At 35.8% G+C, this 25,386-nt stretch overlaps 1 protein-coding gene across 9 annotated transcripts in view; it reads right to left on the bottom strand.

The window, feature by feature from the left end:
* Nucleotides 1-3,297: 3,297 nt before the first annotated feature.
* ARP9 (actin-related protein 9) overlaps nt 3,298-25,386 on the bottom strand; it is a 58,552-nt gene continuing 36,463 nt past the window's right edge. For 4 of the 9 annotated variants that reach the window (XM_088723495.2, XM_089923939.1, XM_088723500.2 and 1 more), the window contains exons 13-21: nt 24,169-24,258; nt 17,689-17,759; nt 17,397-17,590; nt 17,272-17,315; nt 17,138-17,187; nt 15,409-15,454; nt 10,818-10,868; nt 7,363-7,509; nt 3,298-3,626 (exon numbers count right to left, since the gene is read on the bottom strand). In XM_088723495.2, coding sequence (XP_088579621.2) covers nt 7,366-7,509; nt 10,818-10,868; nt 15,409-15,454; nt 17,138-17,187; nt 17,272-17,315; nt 17,397-17,590; nt 17,689-17,759; nt 24,169-24,258 — 690 coding nt within the window. In that variant the 3' untranslated portion in view covers nt 3,298-3,626; nt 7,363-7,365. Of the gene's footprint in view, nt 3,627-5,497; nt 5,810-7,362; nt 7,510-10,817; nt 10,869-15,087; nt 15,170-15,408; nt 15,455-17,137; nt 17,188-17,271; nt 17,316-17,396; nt 17,591-17,688; nt 17,760-24,168; nt 24,259-25,386 lie in introns of those variants that run through there. The other 5 variants (XM_088723496.2, XM_088723498.2, XM_088723497.2 and 2 more) reach the window with 3 other exon arrangements.

The raw sequence follows: 25,386 nt of genomic DNA, 5'->3' as shown, positions 1-25,386 counted from the left end.
TAGTCATGAAGGCTGAGGGCCAACCGAAAGCCTGAAGCTCGAGCAAGGGCCGGGCTTGGGCTTAAGAAAATTGTGTTGACTTTTAGGTAAAGCCTAATTCAAGCCTAATCCGACCTAGCCCATAACTAGAACTAGGTCCAAAGAACAAAAATGAAGCAAAAAGGGCGTTACCTTATCTTCTACCGTATTAGTAAATATTAGAAGAAAAATATAGAGACTACCAAATATTTGGATCATGAAAGTTTAAAAAATTTTAATTATACTCTCAAAGTTGTATTTTTATGTCAATATGATCCGGCTGTCCATTTAGACCTGACATCATAAATGGACCAACTAAAAATATTTAATTATCCTTAATCTTCTGGAGTGGTTATTTGTTCCACTAATTGTTTGAGAGGAAAATATAATAAGACTTCCAACCTAATGCTTTTCACTATAGCCACCTCCTCTCCCATTCCATCCTACTTTGAATCCTGATCAAGGTAGGTTGTCATTGGAGTCAAACTCCAATTTTTTCATCAAATAGTGTGCAGTCTTGTTTAAGGGAGGAGAGTCACTTACTGGAATATCGAACACTCTATTTTGGATAAGTATTCTATGTTATAAAGTTGAGATTTTTGTATTTCTTGTTTGATTAGGGTTTCCATTTGATAATGCGACCTTTTCTATGGCTTAAGTTCGAAAGGTTTGTTGTTAGGGTTAGGGCTCGTCATAGGATCTTCATATTTTTATGGTTTGGTGTTTGAAATGTTTGTTTGATATCAATGGAATTTTCTTCTACAGACTACCAGCTTCCCATATGGATTACAAAGCATAAAATAAGGTCAACTAGCACGACGATGGATCCTTTTTCCTTCAATAGTGATGAAGATTATATCTTAATAATATAATCCCTGTTAAATGGCCCTTTTCAGCCTTTCAAGCCTTGTTTTATATTCCTTATGGATAGTTCTATAGGGCCGGTTGGTAGGATATGCATCTCATGAATCTTCATTTATGTATGCTTGCTAGCCTTAGTAATATTCTCAAATAAATGATTTCCTAAGCAAGTTGCAGGCCAAGGATGACACATAATACATTAGTACAAAATATAAGTCAAAGGGGAAGTCCTAGGTCTGGTATTGGCTTTAAAGGAGTATAAGGATGTTAGGATTTAGGCAAATCCAATGTCTAGTCTAGGGATGCATGCTACAAAATAAGACACAGGGATGACTTCCATATGCAATATAATAGTAGGTTTATATGTTATAATATTGTACATATGACAAAAGTGTTTAGTATTGGGACTGGTGAGCTAGGGTGACTGCCATTTTTTTTTGTCTTCTGCTAGATCGTGAGCTCAGATGAAAGTCTTGTATTCTTTTGCAAGTGAAGTTTTGTCTGCACCTCTTTCTGGTATAGGTTCCTATTGTGACAATGTGATTCCTATCTATATATTGTGCTTTATTACTTACTATGTAGTTGATTTCCTTGTGTATATGTTATTCTATATTTTACAAAATAACGACTGCTATTATGTGGTTGCTTCCATATTAACTTTGTTTTTTATTCCTATCTACTACATATTCTCCCCCACCATGCAATATTTTGATGGTAGAGTCGGTTATCATGACAACTGCGACCTATATAAAATGAGCCCTATAGCGGCAAAATATATGACCAAGCAGCCAGGTTATCAAAAAATTGAATGGTTCTATTGCTTAGACCTAGAGGAGACACTTGAAGAGGCATTGAGGAAACTGAATACTGACCAAGATGTATTGGACATGATGATTGTCAAAAAAGTAATGAATAATGAGGCAGTATATGTGGAGTATTGTATAGATAAGATAGACTTGGTGGAAGCACCCCCTGCACTTCCATCAACCTAACAGGATAATGGCAAGGTTGATGAACTTAATCAGGGCAAGATTAGGAAGGATGCAGGGTTGGGATCTATGGTTGAGCCTGGTCAAGGAGTAGCTGAGGTTACTGCTATGGACAAGGCTACAAAGAATGGCAAAGAAGGGGAAGAGGAAGACATTTGAAGAACGTCAAGGTTTAGTAAATGTGACCATACAGGGATATAAGGAAGGACATGCAGTAAGAACGCATGGTAGGAGGTTTATGAACGAAGATCTGCAACCGGATGAAACTTGGAATCTTGATAACGGGAGCGACGGTGATTCCAATTTGTCCTTGAGTGATTTCACATAGACCAACGAGGAGGATGATGACCTCTTCTAGAAAAATATATATCGATAATCTACTCATTTAGATGGATCTACATAAGACTCAAGAAGATACTATTAACGAAGAAGCTAATTTCGTTGGCCGAAAGCCTGGATAGCTCATCAAAATGCGAAGGCTCAAAAAAGACGAGGTTTTCTGAATTCAATAAGGAAATGGATTTAATAAACCTATACAGTTAAAACGTGACATCGAATTCTTTCTAGTACATCTTCATGTAGGCTTTGAGATAGTTTTCCATTCAAGAAGGGTTTGTCTATATTTCTAAGCATAATGAAAGGATTAGGATTTGTAAGAATTATAGATGGAAAATTCATGCCTCTTCCTGTAGAGGGTTGACATATGCAAGATTAAAGCATTTGAGCCCTGATATAAGCGTGGTAGATATTTTGAGAACCACAATATTAGCTCTGAATGGTTACCTCCGACCTACATGGAAGATATTAGGTCCGATATAAAATGGAATCCTAAAAAAAATTATAAGAGTGAAGAGGGATGAGAAGACTCAAGATATTTAAAACTCAACCCTATAGGGCAAAAACGAAGATGCTGCTACCTATACATGGGTCTCATAGAGAGCAGTATGGGAAGCTATAAAAATATTGTGATATTATCCAAAAAGATAAAACCCAAACAATACCATGCTCATGGAATAAAGGGGATTTTTAAATGTAGGCAGGCCCCAGATTGGCTTGGATGGTGCCATCACAATAGAGCCATTAGGGAATAGCTACTGATAGCTACTAGAAAGGATAGTAATGACTATTTTTCCAATTAGCATGGGCAGTGATTGAGACTAAAAAATTTGTGATTCATGACATACAAGATAAATTTTTACTTGGGTAGCCCTCATGCCCAAACAAAACCTTGCGAACGATGGGTGATGGGCACCATCCTTCACCAGCATCAGTAGACTGAGGCCTCAACGAATGCCTGTTGTTTACTTGCATCTGGTTTTCTTATACCTTAATGGGGAAACTAAACAAGGTAAAGGAGAGGTGATAAAAAGAGGCCACACATTTTTAAAAAATGACTGACAAATCCAATTAGTAAAAAAGTGACAGAGGCTTGGCGAGTAGAATAGAACAAATTTGATTCATTCTTCCTTGGCAAAACATTACAGCAATTTTGCACCGTGACCGTTAAATGCATCGACCACTACCAGGCTTCTGTGAGAGCAAAATGAAGCAAGATTAAAGACCATATCTATTTAGTACATAAAAAACAACCGAGTTTCTTCAAGCCATGCAACTACAAGACAACAATGATGCTCACGGCCCAAAACTTCCAATACGTTTATGCTTTGTTCCCAGTCTGGACACCCGAAAACACTCGATCCGTGAAGGATATTGTCACGCCCCGGAACATGGCATGGCCGTGCTGCCAAGAGGTACAATCTATAAAAACACGAAGCCAACATTACTTTTTGCTTTTAAATTCTATCACAACAAAATTTAATAATTAAATATCTAATTTTATCACTATTAAATAAAACCAATATTAGTTCAGAATGTCTAAATCCAACATCAATATCAAACTTATCACTCTCAACATTCAGAAAATTATTAGCTACAAATTTATAGTCAATACTAAAATTCTTTACTACCTTACTGAATTGAGTATAAGTTTTCAATGTCAATGCATCATTTAAAAAAAATAACAGATATTCCAAAATATGCATTACATAGTACAGCATATTAAAATAAATTGTCATAAAGCAAAAGCATGCATGAACAAATCATTCATCTTTTATAAACATTGTAACAAGTTTATATTGCAAATAAATTCGTAAATCATTTTTCATGTCATGTAATCCTATCATGGATTAAAACATTGCTCACATATATTCATGTTATGGTCACTATAGCCCGTAACAGGGCCATCTTTGTAATCGACAAGACATCATAGTTCCTATTCGTTACCAATTTTAACATGTTGACAGAGGGACGTTTTCGTTGGACGCTAGCTCCAGGGTGTCAATTGATCCCTATTTCTAGAGGCGGTCATAGAAATCTAAGAGCCTTTAAAATTTATCTTTTTCTTAAAATATACATATAAATTGATGAAAAATGTTAAATAGCATGATCAGATTCAGATTTCATAATAAAATTATTTTCATCAAAACATTCATGAAATTATCTCTCTTAATAAAACATAATTTTCATAACATATATGTTGATTCATAATTTTAAAAAAAATATGATTTTTCTACAAGCAAATTTTATGCACAGAAAATATGATCATTTGAAAGATAATGAATGCAAGAACTACTTACATCTTCCGTTTTAAACCGTCAAACTTCACGAGACAATTCAGTTAACCATATAAAAATATTAAAAAAATAATTACTTTCTATTTGACAGTTTTAATCGAATTAAAATTATAAGAAATAGAGACAAGCATTCGATGATTCCGAGTGGATCAGGCCAGAGCGATTCGATCAACAAATTATAGGACAGACTCGATCAGGGCCAAGGTTGTTTAACATAGTTTATAATCAGGGGATTCCATGGACCTTGACAAGGCCGAGTGATCGGCCTAGTAAGCGACCCCAGGCACCTAGGCAGTTCAAGACCTCTTTTCAGGGGTCAACTCGGATTCGCAAATCAAGTCAACATGACTCGACTCCGAATTCCTTAGACATTCTAGACAGAGAAAGTAGAGAGAGTGGAGAAAGAAGAGAGAAATTAGAGAGAGGAAGTGGAGAGAACAAGGGAAGGGGAACCGTGAAGCTCCGCCCCTCTCTCTCTTCTTCTCGTGAAGTGGAAGGTGCTTGGCGGCTGTAGCCACTCGTGGCTGGCAACCCCCGGCGGTGGACGGCCCATGCCGTGTCGGTGGCGTGCCATGCCCGGTAACAGTCGACCAAAACATGAGAAAAAAAAACGAAACAAGGGAAAAACAAGGAAACTCATCCGGGACCAATCCGGCGATTCGTCAGCCGGATTTGAGGTGGAGACAGTGGCCCAAAGGCCGAAAAAAGGAATAAATGAAGCTTACCTCGTCTCTGGCGAGCTTGCCCGGTTGGATCGACGATGAAACCCCCCCTAGATTCACTGCAAAGTAACAAGAGATCTCAACCTTCAATGGGAGATCTCCCCCGATCTCCTCTCTCGGCAGAGTTGGAGGACCACGCTCACAGGCCGTATGGGCCTGAACTCAATGAGCTTTCGGCCCAATTCATGTGTGGGCCGGTCAGTGGACCAAGTCCTCACAGATATTGGAGACAATCAATGTTTCAGTTTTGTCCATCAAAGAGCAGAAGCGAATACTATAAACCAACATCAATCATAAGGAATCAAAAAGCTCTATGGAGTACACATTATTTGCAGGAAAGATACGCGCTACCTGTCGCTGTCAATAACAACACCTCTAGATCCTTGAGTACTCCCATATTCACTCTAAATATTAAAATTTTCTCAGGAAAACAGTATTCTCAACCTACTCTATACTTTGACCTGCAAATGTCTCTATAATAAATTTGACCATAGTTTCACAGAATTTGAAAACTTGGTTTCAGCCTATCTTTTGTTTGGGCTTGTGGAGCTCTGAAATCGTACTTTCGGTGATTTCAGTAGTTTCCCTACAAGTATCAGAATTTCATCATAAAAAACAGGAAAATTTCAAAAAGAAAAAAAATGCAAAGATTGAAGCAAAACAAAAGAAGCCGAAAAAGTCATCAGACAACATTTAGGGTTTTTGTCAAATATAGGCTCTTATTTGTACAGTGTCAATAGCTTTAGGCTTAAGTAGTTATTTTCATACAAGTAAAATTCATGAATTATCTATTTTTTTTGTACCATGACATATTTTTATTAGACATCTTAAACTTACAGTTGCTTGAAAATTCATTATATTTAGCAAATGTGAATATTTTAAGTGCCTAATTCATTCGTTTTTTCTTTGTTAGTTTTAAGTAGAACTCATGTATATTTTGAATTTGGCCATTTTTTTCTCTCAAATTCTTAAGGTTAGGTACAAATTAAATGAATGTAGTATAGAATGATGTTATTAGTTTGTATAAGCATGGATGTCATTGTTGGGAATAATGGTCTCTTCTACTTAGTTGTCCTTATATCGTATTGCTACAAAGGCCTTCTTGGAGTCCTTAGCCCATCAAAGGTCACGTTTACAATCTACCCCACTTTGAACTTGAGGGGAAAAAACCCTAAAGCTAACACTATAGCTATGCACCTAAAAAAATAAAGAATTAATCCAAAAATGATAGATAACACCAAAATAAAACTTTAAAAACTACGGCAAATTTAGATCAATTTCAGCTGAAGCTTGCTGAAACCACTGGAATCGGTTACTCTGGTTGAAATCAATTGAAAGCTGGTGGTCAGTTTCAATTCAGTCTTAGCCGAAATCAATCCATTTCAACTGAAATGAGTTGTTTTTGGTTGGAACATATAACCTTGGTCCTATCCATTAGGGACTTAGCTCCACCTAAAATGTATGCAACCATAATAGACTGGGTATTCCATAGTCAACTGGCCACTCAATTATCTCCGTGATCAAATTTTGGGAAGAGTACCTCTATATATCAGGTTTACTAAATCGTACATTTCTCAAGGCTGTTGATAGGTATAATTCACTAAATTATTTAGAATTGAAAACAAATAAAGTGCTTGGTTAGGTGTCCTAGAAAGATGCGGGACTATAATGTTACAGGAGTACAATCATTTTTGTTGATGCAGTATTATCAATTAAGTGTTATTAAGGTGGAAACCTTTGCTTCTTTTTTTTAATACTTATTCGTGCATGAGGTATTTATAATCACATGATTTATTACGGGGCTGTGTTTTGTGTGTGTGAGGGATCAATATCTAACTTACCAAACATGCAGTCTAAATGAGGTACCCGTATGACTTGTCAAGCATTTAATAATCTTCCAATCTCTCATGCGAAAGAGTTTAGTTCCATAAACTCATCATTATGACTTATAAATAATGTTATATCAGTGCATAACCAAAAAATAAATCAAATTTTGGAAATAATCTCTTATATAGAAGACAAAAAAGAGTGATCAGATTAAATTTCCTCTGACTCAACATGCATTCAATCTGAAAGCAAAAAGCTGGTATCAATTACAAAGAATAATCATAAGAGAATCATTTGGAAAAGGCATATTACCTGTTAAGAATTAATATAACACATTGCTTGTGCCTGCAGAAAATAAGAATCCTTATATTTTCTCCCACTTCCTATGTGAATTCCATTTCGTATCCAGTCCTCTCTATGTATCCAAGCATCACGACCAAAATCAAGGATGGCAAGAATCTAAACGTGCAAGGTATGTTCATTAGTTCCTGGAGGGCAAACATTTCTATAACAGATATATTCAGCTGTATTCAGGAAGAACAAATACACGATCAACATAAACAAGATAAGCCACTTGGCAAAGATATGGAAAAACACTTCTTGGATTACTTCCACATAGATAAGCTGGATGCATGTGCATTACATTTGCAACAGAACTCTGATCCGAATCATCTACAGGTGGAAAAATAATGCATAGCAAATCATTTTTGAATTTAAATAATTATCTGGAGTAAACACCAAAGAAGTAAATAAACAAATATCGATGTTTTGTTTCACAAGTAGGTCAATGGAATTGCTATTTCATCCAAAGCAAATGGAAATATGTATTATATCCTTGTGAGTTGTGACAAAATGTTAGTCTAAATAATTTCTTGTGTCTATAGGCATGCAGGTTCGCACAAAGAAAAATCCCTTATAGTTTTGAAAAACTTTAGATCCTCTTGGAGCATCAATGCAACCAAGGTCTATCTTCCCCATCTTTTCCTCATATTGATCAACAAACCCCCTCATATTAAATTCTCCCTGTTCTCTCTTCACTTTGTCTCCTTCCAATAACCTTCTGGACAGATAAAATCAATACATAAACACCCTAAAAAACCCTATACTTTCAACAACCTCTCTCTCTCTCTCTCTAAATTTTAGTAATCACAAAGTCTATGTTAATAATAACCCTCATAGAATTCTCCTGCCTATCAACTTATATTAGTCTGATACCTTAGCAAAATCAATCCTCGTCTAATACTCATATTGACAGTCCATTCAGCTGAACCAAAACCAAAGTGCTTTGAATGGAAAAGTCTTAATTCCTTATACCATATGTTGATATAGACATGGTTCTTCATCGAGACAAAATTGTGGTGTTAACATGGTATAGTTTATATTACAGAAATGACAATAAGGTGGGTCATAAATCTATACTTCAAAGTCATATGCATGTTGGCTAGAGCTGCATTTTGTGTGTCATTTCATATCATATTAACAGAAAAGAAAATACAAGAATAATACCAAGTTGAGAAGTTGACTCACGACTCAGCTAAGTCATTTTTCAAGGCAAGCAAATAATTTCAAGTCTATCATAGTTAAGATGTTTTGGTGAATTATAAAATTTCTCCCATTATGTACTTTTATAACCAAATAATATTTCTAACTTCTTCATGTTAAAATCAATTTTTTGTTGAACAAAGAATGTCAAAATAATCTTAGAACTCACCAAATCAAGCATATACACTTTTCCTACTAATTTTCAAATACTGGTTCTATTAAATCTTCTAATAACTTCACCTCATCGCATATTCGAAATAATTTGCATAGCTACATACAACTATAACTTACATTATTATGCAGTTGTGAAGTTTGTCTTACTATATACAATTCTTAAAACTTACATATAACAGAGGACTTTGCTACATATCTCATTCATTCAGTAGAATAACCATATATGTTATGTTCAAAATGTTATTATCCCTAATAGTTTATGGTGATGGTTATCCAAGTTAAGTGGCAATGTATTTTTGTTTTCTTACTATTCTTGGAATGACTAAAATATAAAGATGTGAATCCAATTATACAGGTTTAATACTTTCTTAATGACTGGTGAGAGGAAGAGTAACACTTTGATCAAGTGTTTATTCATTAACAACCACATGCTCAGACAACCTACATAGTTCAGTTAACATATAAGAGTGTATGAAGGAACATAAGTCATTGACTATTTATAACACTTTGAAAACTTTGAATGCTATTGGATGTAAGTACGCAAAACTCATGGAATGTTGTCATGTTTAACCATTCATGCTAACCTTAATTGAGCTCCATGACTTATACAAAAAGAAGGCACATTCAAAGGTATAATTGTCCCATTTCACAATTCCATACATTAGTTTTTAATGGTGTCATATAGGTAATATTAGCAGTACCTGTGACAGCAAAGTCAACCATCTAATTCCTCCAAAGTCAAGGTGATCCCCTTTAGCATGGGCTTTGTGAATTTAAAAATCATGCTACAGACCCCCACTTTGGATGACACACGGATAGACAGGCCATTGTACTCCTTAGTAGACAATTCAACCCACTTATATACATAATTTTCCTCCAAATATGGGTTCATTGGTCCTCCCATTATGGGGTGTGGCCCAACCTAGGCCAGCCCACAAGGGTACGTGGGTCCAAGATATCAATAACAATGGTTGCCAATGACAAGTAGGCCCACCTTGGTTCCACAAGAGGGGCTGCTTTTGAGACAAATGGCACAAGGGGCCAAATGAAGTTATTTTGGTCCTTGATATCATTTAATAGAACTTCAAAAAAAAAAAACATTTTATAATTCAAAAAAAATTGACAAAAATGAGCACAAGTTTGAACTAGTGCTCTTGTGGTACATGAATCATCTTTGTTAAAACAACAAGGACCCTACTAATGTTGGCTAGAGTGCCTAAGAAGCATTAACATCAAGTATTAATATACCTTCTAAATCATCTAATAAGATTAATTCATATGAGATGTGGAAACAGAGCAAGCTTTTTGCTAGTTAAGCTAAACTGGTTTCCAACATTTAGGTAGTAGCTAGTGGCATAAGCATTAGAAAGCTCATCAGAGTTTGCACACAAAAGTGGATTCAGCTTCCAAAACATTTGAATTTAGATTTTACAAAAAGAAAAATATCATTATCATCCAACTTTCTCATAAAGAAGAGGATAAATACGTCGGTTCAAGTAAAAGTCTCAAAATACAACTAAACACAGATCGCATTATTTTATACTACAAGATTAGAAGAAAAGTCGTGACACTTTGTTACAAGTATTTGTTTGACACATGGAAATTTTGAGAGAGAAGCATCATTGTTGCACCAGTGTCCTTTAAAGAATACCAAATCTTACACCCCATTCAAATGTCTGAGTGATATAAGCAGGTCACTCAATTTTTCTAGTGCCAAGATGTACTGGGCCATGCACTTTTGCTTCCAGGTATCCAAAAATAACGAGACATTAGGAATCTCAGAAGTTGAAGTTCCTTGGTGATCTAGTTGGATTACAAGCAATATGGTAAAATGTCTCACATGCCTTCCTCTCAATATAAGGAAAATAAACATCCAACACTAAGAATATACGATATAAGTGCTAATGACAATGTGACATTATCCTGGATATTTCTGTCAATGCAAAAAAATAATTGTGCATTTTAAACTCAAAATTTACAAGCATAGTAATTGATCAAGGAATTAGCAATACTGTGGGATAAAATCAACAAGAAGGATGGATGTAACTTACTGCGCCCCCTTTCCATGACACAAACAATGGGTCACTTCTAGATTGCAATACCTGTTTAGATTACATAAAAAAATAACTACATTATTGCCCTTTAAAAATGTCAAATCTAAGAAACATATTTATTATATACAATGCAACATGCATTTCAGAATAAAACATTGGACATAAGTAGCGTGGTAAGAAATTCAGGGATGATAAAAGCAACCTTGTTGCAAAATACTTGACACGTTTAGTTACGACTCAGTTTTCAATCTCAGATATCATGTGTGCCTAGTTCGTTGAAACTCTTCTTTTGGTTATGGTAAGAACATAACCAATTCCAACACCATAGTGACCTATTTGTCTTTTCCTTGTTTCCTTCTATCAATATGATAAGTATGACAAAATAATTGAAAATCAAGTCTACACATCTCATTAAAGTAATCTTAATCATCGATGGCTCAAAGGGTGCACAAAGGTATTGATTTTACTTGGAGCATCTTGCCCCGGCTCCTGCAAACTCTTCTTTCTCCAATAACCTACTATGTCTAACTAGCACCATAATTAATTTGTTACCAATAGACTAAGTTTCTTTTCAATATATCTATACTTTAGTGTTATACAGCTATTCCTTCATTGACTACCAGATATGCTTATAGCTGATCAGAAATTTGCTTGGAAAGACTACTTACAAACCACCCACTACAAGCACAAGATTCTAGTTCTGCCCAGGAGAAAAATCAAACATTGCGTAACTTGTGACTGAACAATCAAACCATTTCATACTAGCAGATTGTGATTCTATATATTGTCAATAATGCAAAGCATTTAGCAACCCTTTTCTTATTATCTGGCATAGTGCGGCATGTGTTCTGGCATGGCATGGCACATAATATACCACGTTGACTAGTGACCAGCATGCTCACCAGCATTGGCACTAAAATCATCATATTAACCTTGAGTTGGTATTTGAAACAAGGTCCATCCCAAATACGGATTACACCCTCTCAATGATATGAGAACTACATGAGGTAGGAATGACATGCAACATTTTGGAGTCGTACAATATCGTAATATATAATGCCGGTCAGGTGTACCGAAAATACAACTAGTACATACAGAGGTATAACAAAAAATAGTTCATGCCAACGAGGTCTGCATTCTCGATATCAGACCCCATACTAGTGTCATATTGGTAAATGTTGATACACCCGCTATGAGGGCCGGTTCGGCGTAACAAAACTCGGTACAACCTCCGTACTGAGTATTGGTCCGATACTGGTATAATATGCCCAATTCGGGGTGGTACACACCAATAATCGGAACCTTGCTAATCAGTATGGCCTCTTTCTTTTTCCTTTGCATGTGACTAGGCATGAAAGGAATGGTACAGTACCATATCATGACTATCACTAATTGGCATAGGCATGGTAGTGTAACACTACAAACATCGTTCAGGTGTTGTTGAAAAGATGCGAACTTGGAAGTTTAAAGAACTCCGAGTTGATAAGTACTTTTCTTCACTTAGGTGCTAAATTTTGGTTGCCTAACAATATTTGGCAAATGTTGAGTGGTTGCATGATTCACATCCATCTTAACTCCACAATTGCACCTTCACTCCCAACAAATGTCACCTAATTTTACTATTAAGACCCACAAGCTTGCTTTTGTAGCAATTGCATAATTTTTCAGTTAACTTTTATTATTAGAAAAAACATGTTAATTATTATTCCCATCTTTTCCCTATTTATCAATAATCTTTTCCTTTTTTATCTCTTTTATTAAGACAATAATAATCATTTTATTTTTATTATTGAATGTACATTTGTAAATTTACACTTGTATATCGGTACATACATACACAAAGACAAACATGCATGCATATAAAAATGTGCAGTTACATAATTTCATTCATATTGCGATAGTAAATATTAAAAGTTAATAAGAACATGTCTAGAAAGGAAGAGGTTTCGGTCGATGCTTGTGCTACAAAAGTGACTAAAAGAAGTTTAGTGGATTTGATATCAGGGAGTGGGTGGGGTGTGGATGGATAGATATATTTCATATTAGGAAGGTGGGCTGCTAGAACTCAGTTCAAAAGAAACAGACAGGTTGATTTTGATCTGACAAGTGTGAGAAGTTCTAACTTCAGTAGATCATTGTAATCGCACTAGAAAGGTCGTGTGAAGAGAAATAAAGTAGCTAACCTACTTAGCATACAGTGTACCAAAAGGTCTGTCGAACCAGGCCGAACCGCCCGGTTCAAGCAGTACCGAGCCGACTCGGTGCGGAACTGCAAAAGGACTGGCCAGAACCGATCCTTTTCGAACCAGCCGGTTCCTTGCCAACTCAATGTGAACCGATTGGTTCGATGCCATTCGTATCGAGTCAACCCAATTTTGAACCGAGTTGACTGTAGACACTGTGGCATGCAACATCGCACTAATTAAAAAACATCAAAAAATACCAAAAAAAATCAAATTACACTTAAAATTATTAAAAAACTTCAAAAGAGTAATTACCAATTAAAAATTCTTGAAAAGTAAAAAAAACCGGACATGCCGATATGGAACCAGCACACCCTAGCTGTACCGGTTCCGGTTTGGTACTGAACCGAAACCGAATCGTACCAACTGCTGACCGGTATGGGTACTGAACCGGAACCGAATCGTCGAAGGCAAACTAGTTCACTTCTTTCAAGGAACCAGTGAACCCCCCCATGCCGTGACTTTGACTTTGAGTACCGGAGATTCTTTTGAGAAAATAGGAATCAATCTCCCTCGATGAAGAGGGCAATATCCACTTTTCGACCTGGTTTAACAAGAATACCCGGGGATCCCTTCCCCGAACCCATACGTCTTTCCGTAGGTCTTACTGTAACAGGTTTGTCGTACCGACTGCTGACCGGTATGGATCCCAGTACCAGTTCGGCGGTCCTTGGTGTAACATGTTTGCTCTAGTGGAGTTAGTATTCATATCTGTAAATATGGGAGTTGTGATGGTGTTACAGTTGTAATATGAAAAGTGTGGGGATGAATTTGGAAATGCTATTTTGACAAAATTTTAGCCCATGAATGAATGGTGAAAAAACAGAAAATGAATAATCCCAAAAACTCTATTACTTTCATCTATTGTATATAAAGAAGTAAAGAAGTATTTCAGTGACATAGAAGCATGTAGAAAAAAGGAAATAAGTATTCACACACACAACAAGAGTCATTTGCAAATATGGTATGAGATAAGTATTGCTTGATATAAATTGATATAATCAAACTCTCATCCAGATTATTTTGCGCAGTTTAAAAAAAATAACCAAATTAACAATCATGAGAATTTCAAGAATACGAGACAGAAAAAGCAAAAAGGCAACTTCTGGCCCAAGTTTTGCTAGCCATTTAACCATCACAGGCTGATGACAAAAGGATAGCATTGGGTCCCTTGTTTTGATGGCTATTTAGTTTTTAGTCCCTGTCCCATTTGTAAAAAAGGAAATTAGGTGTTACCCAAGTCTCCGTAAAACAGGCTTAAGTGGGTGTAAAACATCACGCGTGTACAAAATCAAACCAGGGACTACATTTTAAACAAAACAACAGCCAGCCTTAATTGTTAAATGGCAATAAACAACAGGCATGGAATAATACTCCCCAAAAAATAAACGAAATCATTTTCATGTTAGACCACGAATTAGTAAATGACAGAATTGCAGAATGATCAGCAAAAAATTGTTAGCTTTTGCAGAAAAAATGCAACAGAAGGAAAATGATGAAATAAATGGAATTAGGATAAATGTATGGAAAAGAAACTTATGAAGCATGCGATCAGTTAGGCGAACAATATTCATGCTGATAAACTATTTGAAATTCTAAGTATTACACGTCGCATCTTAAAAATATGAGATAGTATTCCTATAAAAATTTAGTTCATAGGTTTCTCTTACAGAAAGAAGAGAGTAGAGACTCTTGTAAAATAAAGAGCACATACTGGACCACGTAATGACTACAGATTTATGAAGAGCCATTCAAAGTGAAGCCTCCATTCGGAAAAAAAATAGTAAAATTTGAAGAAGTGAAGTGATAACATGAAAGATAGCCATCATATGACAGCATTTAATATTGTATGATGTAACAACTTCATGATGCATGCAATGCATTTAATAGATCCACCCACAATAGAAGTAACACTAGCAATAATGCATCTTGAGTAATAACTAATAAACCAACCTTCCAAAAAAATAGAAGATTTACATATATAGTACATGATAATAACAGCTACTCCAAATTACAAAGCATACATGTTTCAAATATACTAAAGCAATCCAGTAAAGTCTCAAAATGTTTGTATGCTTAAAGCAAGATTCTGCTTCCAGTGTTTCCCTGCAGCAAATTTTTATTCGAGCTTGATTAGTTATCTATAGTAATGAGTATTTTCTTGCAACTGTGTTTCAAGAATAACTATGTGCAATCATTTGTGACCGAAGACAGAAAAGGAAATTTAAATTTCCAAATTACAATTACACGTAGCGAAGTGGAAGCAGAAACTGAAGTAAACTCAGATGATAAGCTTTGTGGATAAGGATATGTTTACAGCAGAATTAGCTTACAGATAGACTAACCTCTACAGTATCAATGGCTTCATTTGAAGGAATAGCATGCAAAACCCTGAAATAAGATGCAAGAAAATGAAGTGATTACATCGAACTATTTCTTCAATAATCAGGAAAAAAAGAAAAAAAAGCTGACATGCTTGAAAGACACCTAATTAAATGTCATGGATGGTGAAAGAAACAATTTGCATGACAAGCATGGTCATTTGTGGATAAAATATATTTGGAGAAACTGGACATAATGGTGTCTAAATTGTTCCCATTTCAATGTGTGCAAAGCATAGGGAATTGGGTTAAATGGGATCTCTAAAAGCATCAACAAAAAGACTAAATATCTAATCTTAACAGTAAGGTATTGGGTTAAGTCCCACAACGAGCACAATCCTCATGCTTAGTTGCCACCGTTGAGTTTAGAATGGGCATCGATACTGAAGTAGCCTAGTTAAGGATCCTTTATTAAATAGAGCTCACACTACAGAGCCGATCAAATTTTCATCTTCATTTTGCATCAATCCAACATATATTACCCATTAATTAGATAGTTCATTTGTAAATATGTGGAATGTGCATGTTGTAATTAAAGTTCAATAAGAACATAGCCAACATATATAAGAATAGGACTAGTGAGGAATCTTCATGTCACCATAACTTGTAAGCATCTAGATTAGTTTCACACTCAGCTACCAAACTCATTATCAGGACATAATATAGAGGCAATAAACATAAATGAAGTCGGTGGCAATGTAGTACTAAGTTACTTTATCTGATGCTTAACAATGGGGGATCACAGAAAACATGAATAAATAAACAAAAAAACTCAATCAGTAATTGCAACTTCAGTGATTACTTTCTATTGTTAAATTATATCTAAAGCTGCATCTTCTGTTACAAGTGCCCTCGGAGAAAGCATTAAACATAACTGAATCATCTCAAAACATTTTCTATTAATTTATAACCCATATTGGTTACTCTTTAATCTTCCCCAAATGGACTCATTATTTCATGCACAATCAATTGCTAACCAGATAGTAGTCCTGAGGTGAAACATAATCAACTGTCTAATTCCTGCTTGTATCATAAAACACCGGCACCGTGCCATTGGCATTTCTTTTTCCATCAGTTTCTGTGAGGGCTCATCTGTGCTTTCAGTAATCGACACAAGGGGACATGACATGCTTACTTGTAGATTTCTTAAGAAAAAAAAAACATCTAAGTTCAGTATTATCAATTATGTGATTAACATAGATGAATTTCTATACATTACACCATCCATGCATTGTTTATGGTCATTACAGTACTATAAAGAAGAAATTTCTTTAGGAATCAATAATATGAAATGTGGGCAGTGGGATTAATAATACTTTTCCTCAAATGACTGAATGACATTGTTCAGGCATAAAACTATAATACTTCGGCTTATGCTTTGTTTATAATGATCTAGCTAGCAGAGTTTATATAACAACTTATATTTTGAACACGTCTGTGGACTTTCTGCATGTTTTTTGTAAAGCAGAACTACAAGATAATGAATACAGCAAAATGGATAACTAAAAGACAAGAGAAGTCAAGATGGTAAAGCTTGGTGGCATAATTTAAATAATGAGTAAGCCTCATGTAGAGTCAGGGGCATCTGTTTCTTTAAAAAATCCCAGTTCTTGATAGTGGGCAACTCTTGAATGCTGACTGGAAATATGAAGTGTGTAACAGTTTATTTCCATCAAAAGGGAAAAAGAAAAACCTCTCTTCCACTGCTGCAACAAGACCGGCAGTCATAGCTACTCCACCTATCTGGAACATTGAAACATCATAAAATCTAAGTGCAAAATCGTAGAATCAACACCATTTATCAATCAATAAATAAATAAACCTCACCAGCTGTATGCTACAAAACAACTTCCTTTGAAGGTCCAAGCGCCCTGTTAAGTATGAGAACTCAGTATTAACTATAGTAACTAAAAGCTAAAGCCAGTAAAGAACTTGAGATGGCAGAATACAACCTGTCGAAAGAATACTACTGGTAATTGCCTCTGCAAGACCAAGTTTTTCATCCTTCTTGAGTCTAGTTGGAAATACTGGATAATTGTCCCACATGTTTAGTCCACTATTAACACCCAGATAAAGGCCATCTGACATGTCAGGCCTTCTAGGGAACTCCGAAGAATCTTCCAGCATATCCTCATAGTCATGGAACCTGGCAACAATGCAACATGTATAAAATACAACATTACTATACAAAGTTTCTAGTATCAAATGCCAAAGAATAATAGGATGACCGATCGCATATCTCACCATGAGCGGGGAGGTGGTGGGTACTCTTCTGGAACAAAAAGTGTTGGATAGAAAAGACCCATAGGAGGAACCTGAACATGAACTTATTACTGAATGTCACAAGATGGTCATTTCACTAGCAATGAATATATCAACTGTCAATAATTTCACCACAATTTTTATAAATGGACATGAAATGGCTCTGTTTATTATATATAGGTGTGTGCGTGTACAGATATAGATATGGATATAGTTATACATCTAGAACCAGATATTGTAACCAATGTTTTGGTTATGTCACACTTGATGACATCAATTCTAATGATATCATCTGCTACCTCACCATAGTCACTGACAACAGTAAATGAACTAGTCTTGCTTTGTGAATGCTAGATAAGGAATTTTTATAAGTCTTGCTCAAATAGGCTTGCTAAACTCCCAACAAAATCTTAAATCAACATCAATCACATTCAGGCTTTTACAGAAAGAAGCCTTCACAATCATTCTCTTACAAAAAAAAAAAAAGATATTTAGAAGATACAATTTAATCATCAAACCATTATCTTTTCACTGATGAGTTTAAGGTTTCTTTATTTTTAGCTTTACACAACTGGCACCTGGTTCTCAAATGCAAAAGCCGCAACAACAATATAAGTATATAACAATAGACAGAAGAAACCGATAATATATCCGCATTTTATATTTTAAAGTTGTTTCAATACAAGGATCGTCGAACCGGTACCGGTAGGCATACCGGTCGGCCACCGGACCGGTTCGGACTGGTTCGAACCGATACCATTGGTTCGGCCTCCAAAAGCCCAAAAAAATTTGGCCTAGCTGATACGAAATCGGTATGCGCCGGTACGAAGGCCGGTATAGGGGCCGGTACGGAGGCCGGTACCGTTTTTCAAGACCAAACCGGACCAATCAGAGACCAGACAGGTTCGATACGAGCTGAACTGGCTGGTACGGGCTAATTCAGCATTCCTTCCTTCAATGCTAGCCATGCTGATGGTAGACCTAAGACAACCAATAAGCTGGTAAATAAGCAAAAGTGTTGGATATGTTTTATTTTCCATAATACTTTCCAATAAAATAAAATGATTGTAAATTGTAATATTTTTTCGCGTGTCTTCATACAAGGCAGAGAGAACTTGACATGGCATAGCTGATTGGAACAAAGAATATGACACAAATATGTAGGTTGAATAAAATTGTTCAAGCTTGGTGGAGAATACAGAGCAGAATAACCATTCTACTGACTAGATTATCATCAACAACCTATGCCACAAATTTGTGCACCACATTTTTTGTTAACGTCAAATATCATTACTTCAAAACAACCCATCAAGCTGCTAATTAAAAAACAGAAGTTACAGAAAGAGAGTGTATGAGTTGGCAGCTGTGCATACTAAGAACTTGACTGCGCCAAAATCGAAACAACATACCAATATAAAGAACAGAAGTTCAGTCTGTGATTTCAACTAGTTCAGCAGGTCATACATTAACAGGAAGGAGGAAAAATGGAAGGCACTTGAGATAAAGTTAACGATGCAGCAAAACTTGAGCATAAATCAATAACTGCTCGTAGCCTCACACTGGTATAGAAATCATAAATGACTTCAGAGGTTTAAGTGCTCAACAATAGGCAAAACAATTAAACAGAATAATATTCTATGGAGAGAAATAAGCTCTTTGAGAAAATTCAACTATACAGAAAAGCTGAAGATTGCAAAAACAATAGTATAAATTTTTCTAACAATATGATTATTGTAGTTGTCAACACGAAACCAAGAGATCCTCATGTTTTAAAACCTATATTTATAAAAGCCACCAAAATGCAATTATCCTGTATAATATATGCTCAACAATACCCAGTAAACATATATCAGGTAGTAACTAAGAAAAAACTATGAAAAGCACATTTTGATATGACATAGAAATGTAGAAATAACAGATGCAACAGACTAAAATAAAGACTGAAGGTGACATCGATGTAGTTTGCTCTTGTAAATCAAAAACTGGAGGACGGCGTGTTACTGGATATACTTTTATGAATCTAATATTTGCATGGCAATTGCAGAACACAGGACCTGAAGGCCGTAGAGATGTGTTAGTTATAGTCAATCAATCACTAGGATGCAGATGTATATTTGGAATTGGAAGACTGAAGAACCCTTGTAACTCAAGAAAAAAAAGGAGCTCTTATTATTGTTAAAGGGTTAGAAAATCAGATCATTGTAAGATATTTGTAGTGTGGTATTTTTTTCATTTAATGGTCATGCACTTTTATTAGTGAAAATAAATCAGGCTATCCAAGAGATTCGGAGATACTCCAGATAAAATTTTTAACAAACAAGATGATCAACCCCAAGGTCCACTGAACTGGTACCAGGACCCATCCGGTCGGTTACCGGTTCAGTACGGGATGAACTGAGCAGTTCACCCCTGATTCAACAGACCAATTTCAAACCTTTAAATAGATGTGGGGAGGCTAAACCGGTTTGAACTGAGCGGCTCAAGGTGGTTTGAGGGGATTTCAAAATTTAGGGCCAAACTGAGCCAATTCCCCACCGGTTCGGTTCAGTACAGGATGAACTGGGCAGTTTGGCCCGATTCGGCATACCTTAACCAACCCCATCTTCTTATTTCAACTTGTTAAGAAAGCATGGTCTAGAAATTTGATTTGTCACTAGGAAAACATTAGATTGCATGTGAATCGCTAAAGATTTACATATGGTTTTGGAAGAATATAGCAAGTTAGTATGTTACCTAGAAAAAAAAACATATCATGGTTCCTTTATGTCGAAGCATATACTATGATGTTTCTAGCACCGCTCAAGTACAAGGCAAAGGGAGGAGATAATAAGGCAGGGGCTGACAGAATATGCTGGTATAACAGCGAATGAACATGACAAGAATGCAATGGAAGGGTAGGCAGATAGAAGAGATGGCCAAACGGGTAGTTGGCCAAGCGTAAGCACTGGAAGAAAAGTAAGGGCATGGAAGAGGTGGGCAAATTCTAGATGAAAAGAGCATGCTGGAGTGGATAGTGAAGGCAGAAAAAGGCAAGCAATTTAAGGCCAGTGGGAGCGTGGTAGTGAACAAAGGGCCAAGACAGAGGAGGGAATGAGACTACTAGCAAAGGGAACAAGTTAGTTGAGGGTAATCATTGATGGAATACAGTCAAGGCTGGATGGATGGGCATACAGGCCAGGATAAGAACAGAGAGCTTGGGAGGAGGGAAAGGTGCATAGAGGTGGAGAGAGGCGGTGTGGCGTGCGGTTTCTAGTACAAGTAGGTTACAACTTCGCAGAAAACTTGTGGTGTAAAGTACAATAAAACTACATGACCCATGTATCAACACATCATAATAAGCCTTCCATCAAAATAATAATAATAGTAGTAGTAGTAGCAATAATAATAATAATAATAATATCATAAGCAGCCAAATACATAAGCAAATGTACGGAACAGTTGATAATGTTCAAAGGTTTAGCAAATTCATGCCAAATGTTGGTATTTAATCTTATTCCAAAAAGCACAGCACATCCTCAAAACAGCCTAAAGACATCCACACCAAAAATACAAGTTTAAGACTGAAATAGAGCATTTATTTATGAATCAACAAAGGATGGACCAATGGATTAAAAGTACAGGTATCATGGCATGAAGGATTTACAAGTTGATGATCATGTCAATCATAGAACCGTGAAAAGAACAAAGTCTAATTCCAGAATGACAAGAGAAGAAGAAACAATCAAAAGGTGAATGTAGGTGGGTGGCATCCAAGGAGAAAGGTATCGAAAATAAGTTGAACTAGAGAACATGGTCATACAAAGGGGCCAACTGTGCTGCCCAAGTTTGTACATTGGGCAGTTTAGACTTAAAAAGAAGATTGGAGGAGTGATCAGCAATACAGGTGTAGATAAGGGATAGAAGAGACCAAAGAACAAGAGGAAGATAAAGAGAAAAGATCAGAAAGAGGGAGGCCAATGGAGGGAAAAGAATTGCAAGATGAAAGGAAGGTTGAAAGAAAGAAGGGGAGTGTCCAACCGCTTGTTTGTCCATGAAAGTGCGGCTGTTTTGGCTATGCGATGAGGAATCTCAACAAATTAGACAGTGAATAAATGACTATTAAAAGACTGATTAAATTGGTACTAGCACTGTCATAAGAAGAAAAAAAAATGTCCCCAACATTTCTACTATCATAATGAGAGAAGTTTTGTGACCAGTCTCTCTTTTGTAACATGAATACCCTCCTGGACTTTTTTAATTGAAAGGGTACAATTAATTATGCCACAATGATAATATAATGAAGAGAAAGAAGAAACAAATAAATCTCAATAAATCCTTATTTCTTGAGACCAAGGTTCGCCGGACCGACCGTACCGGCGTACCGGTGAACACTGGCATCGGTACGATACCGGTTCGGTACCGGTTTTCAACCGGTACTGAACCAGAGACGCGCGCGGACGTCAAAAAAAAAAAGCAAAAAAAAAAAAAACAACACATCCACACGCGTCCGCAGACGCGTCAAATGCCACGGTGGCATTTAATGCCACTCTATGGCATTAAATGGACCACGCGGGCTGGCAGCCCGCGTGGGCACGCTGCCCCGTGCAGGAAACCGCGCGCGGGCGTAGTTCCTGCGCAGGGAATCGCGTGGGAACTGCGGCATTTAGTGGCCCACGCGGGCTCCAGCCACGGGGAAAAAGAGTTTGGGCCGGTGGGAAGCGGTCCGGTTTGCACCGGTACAAGCATGGAACTATTTTTATAGGCTGTACCGTACCGGTGCCTGTCGGCACCGGTTCGGTACAGGAACCGATCGGTTCAGCATACCTTGCTTGAGATTAACATCAAATAATCAGAAGTCTAAGAGTCATTAGTCCACTTCCATGTTTATCTTTATCTCCAACAAGAAAAATGACGGCCATCTCAGTTCCATAAATCTTTCTATAACAAATGAAAAAATTATAATCATTCATACATCCTGTCGCATGCATCACATGTGTGAGACACTAGTAAGTTTGAATTTGGATTTAGTTAAGCAAAAAGAGTTTCAGTTTGAGAAGTTTCAATTTGAGGTTTGCAGTCCCAGTTAAAAATAAAAATAATCAATTATAATAACTAGAAAAGTTCTCAGATAGCAATTTTTAAAAAACAAGTAGATATCATCAAAGAGCATAATATACTGTTTGGAACCGTTGCTTGTACTATGTATAGTTTTGGTGATCAGAAACCTTTCTAAAATAAAAAATTAAATTTAAATATTAAAAAAAGTCAAAATAGATTAAACACCATATTGAAGTTACATTATGTTATTTGGTGATGGTTACCAAACAAATGTATGCAACAAAAATTCACACTTTTCAAAATAGCATATATATATATATATATATATATATATATATATATATATATTGTAATTTCTGAATATCAGTCATTTTCAAGCTACCTTTTACCAAGTGTTAAAATTCACAAAATTTGAGTTTAATCTCACAAAAATCATTCATAATAATCTATCATCCATAAGTAAACTTAACCCAACATATCTATAAAAACCCCAAAATAAGGCTTTTAGCTTTATATTTCTGAAAGTGCCTAAATTGGAGAATCTTGGTTGAGTGGTTTTGGCCCAAATTTCATACCTTCTTAACATCACATTTTTCTGTCATACAATGATTGATAGGCAACATATCTTTGTCGTAAAACACTAGTTGTTTGTTGGGTAAATGTTTTGGACTTAATAGAATACATTTAATGATTGATTGGACGTTGATATTAGTTACTCCCACTTTGAAGATGCAAGAAACTTTGACTAGCTTGCTAGAGGATTTGCATTTCACGTGTCAAAGGAGAATTAAGCTGCCGACTATCTTCCTAGTAATAACAGAAATGATTATTAAATTGTTATTTATGACAAAAATCACATGAAACAGTTGAATAGAAGCTAAAAACAAATCAAGTCGTGGATATTTAGGTTTGCTGGATGCCTGGATCATATATGTTAGTGATTAAGAAATCAATTCATTTTTACTGTATCTTTACTAAACCTTATATCGATCAGTAATTGATTAAAGGTTTATCAAACCCTAGCCTATCTCCATGCCAATCTCCTCATAAGAGGGAAAACAACAAATTCATATTTCAAAGTACAATCTCATTGAAAATAATCTTAACCTCTTGCTGTTACAAATATAAACAACACAAGAACTAGTAGAAGCATACACTACATGATGATTACCAACATGTAAAGACATAACTTGCAGAACTAAAATTTATATATTTGCGCTTTATTGTTATATTATTTTAGAAACTGTGGATATTTAAGAAGTCTAGCTCTAGATTTTTCATTAATATGGAAGAACTCATATCCTTACTATCCAAAATCAGAAAGTCACCAAATAGAATAAGCTTTTAGAGCTTATTAATATGGAAAAGCGTGCCACAATAATCTGGATAACATATTAACATAATTTTCAAATCAAGAAATCTTACGTTGAGAGCTGATAACCTAGTCTTGTGTGAGCCAACAGGTCTGTCTTCCTCATACGAATGAACAGCAGCCACAGCATCAAATTCTCCCTCCTTTACAACATAGAAAGAACAGACAAGAAGGTTGAATTTTAAAAAAAAAATTAAAGAAAAAAAATCCTAAGACTTTCCGGCTATAAACTCTTTGGACACATAAACAGCTACAGATCTAATAGAAATTATTAAAAAAAGAAAAAAAAAAGATGAAAAACGAACTTATGAAGCAAAGAGTTTACAGAAACAGAAAAGACATATTCTATTACGCACAAGTTAATGACAGACATGTTTAGCAGGGTAGCACATGCTGAAATACCAAAGAGAAGACTTTAACTTAAGCTGATAAAGCACAAAAATAAGGCATTTCACATGATGATTTCAGCAACCATTGAGCTTCATCTATAAGCTACTATACTGCAGAGAGAACAGCAAAAATAAATTCATTGATTTTATAGAATTTCCAATCAAACAAACCAATGGGTTTGACTATAGAAGAGCAATCATTAGTTACAAAACCACACATGCATAGTTAATGCCATCCATCCAACTACACTTGATTAAGAGGCAACAGGTTTATGCATATGATATATATCTCTTCCTTTTTTTAACCTTGTTTGTGATGGTTACTTTGGAAATTGGAGCTTCATAATTCATACGATACTGGAGAAATTGATCTTCCTGGTTTGCTGCATGGTCCACCTTCATCTTTTTTCTTTCCCACTTTTTTGGAGTAACAAATCATATAGCCATGACCAACACCTTCTTTCACCATTTTCCTGTGAAATTGCTTTCCTTCATCTTTTTCCTATTTACTCAACTTCGTGAAGCAAAGCATTCCTACTAATTAGTGACACATCCTGACAAAATTGGCGTGACAATTATTTAGAATATTTAGAGTATTTTTAGACAAGCCTCCAGGACAAAATTGGGTGCATCAACTTGAGATCCATGCAATTAATTATGATATACAAATAAAAAATACCTAGAAACAAAAAATTATAAGTTTTTGAGATCTATAAACATGTGCATGAAGTGGACACAAAAAGGACGGTAACAACTAACAATAGTGCTTGTGCTATAATTATCACAGCTAATAAAAATTGAAAACCCAAACAACTGGTCTTGATCTCGACATCATAAAATGCATACAAACCAAATTTCAACTGAATTTAATACTTGCAATCC

Source organism: Phoenix dactylifera, chromosome 6 (assembly GCF_051530095.1).
Source record: "Phoenix dactylifera cultivar Ajwa chromosome 6, Ajwa_hap1_PhDact_Kaust_v1.1, whole genome shotgun sequence".
NCBI lineage: Eukaryota > Viridiplantae > Streptophyta > Magnoliopsida > Arecales > Arecaceae > Phoenix > Phoenix dactylifera.
The sequence above is the reverse complement of the archived record's forward strand: the minus strand, read 5'-3'. Positions and strand labels throughout refer to the sequence as shown.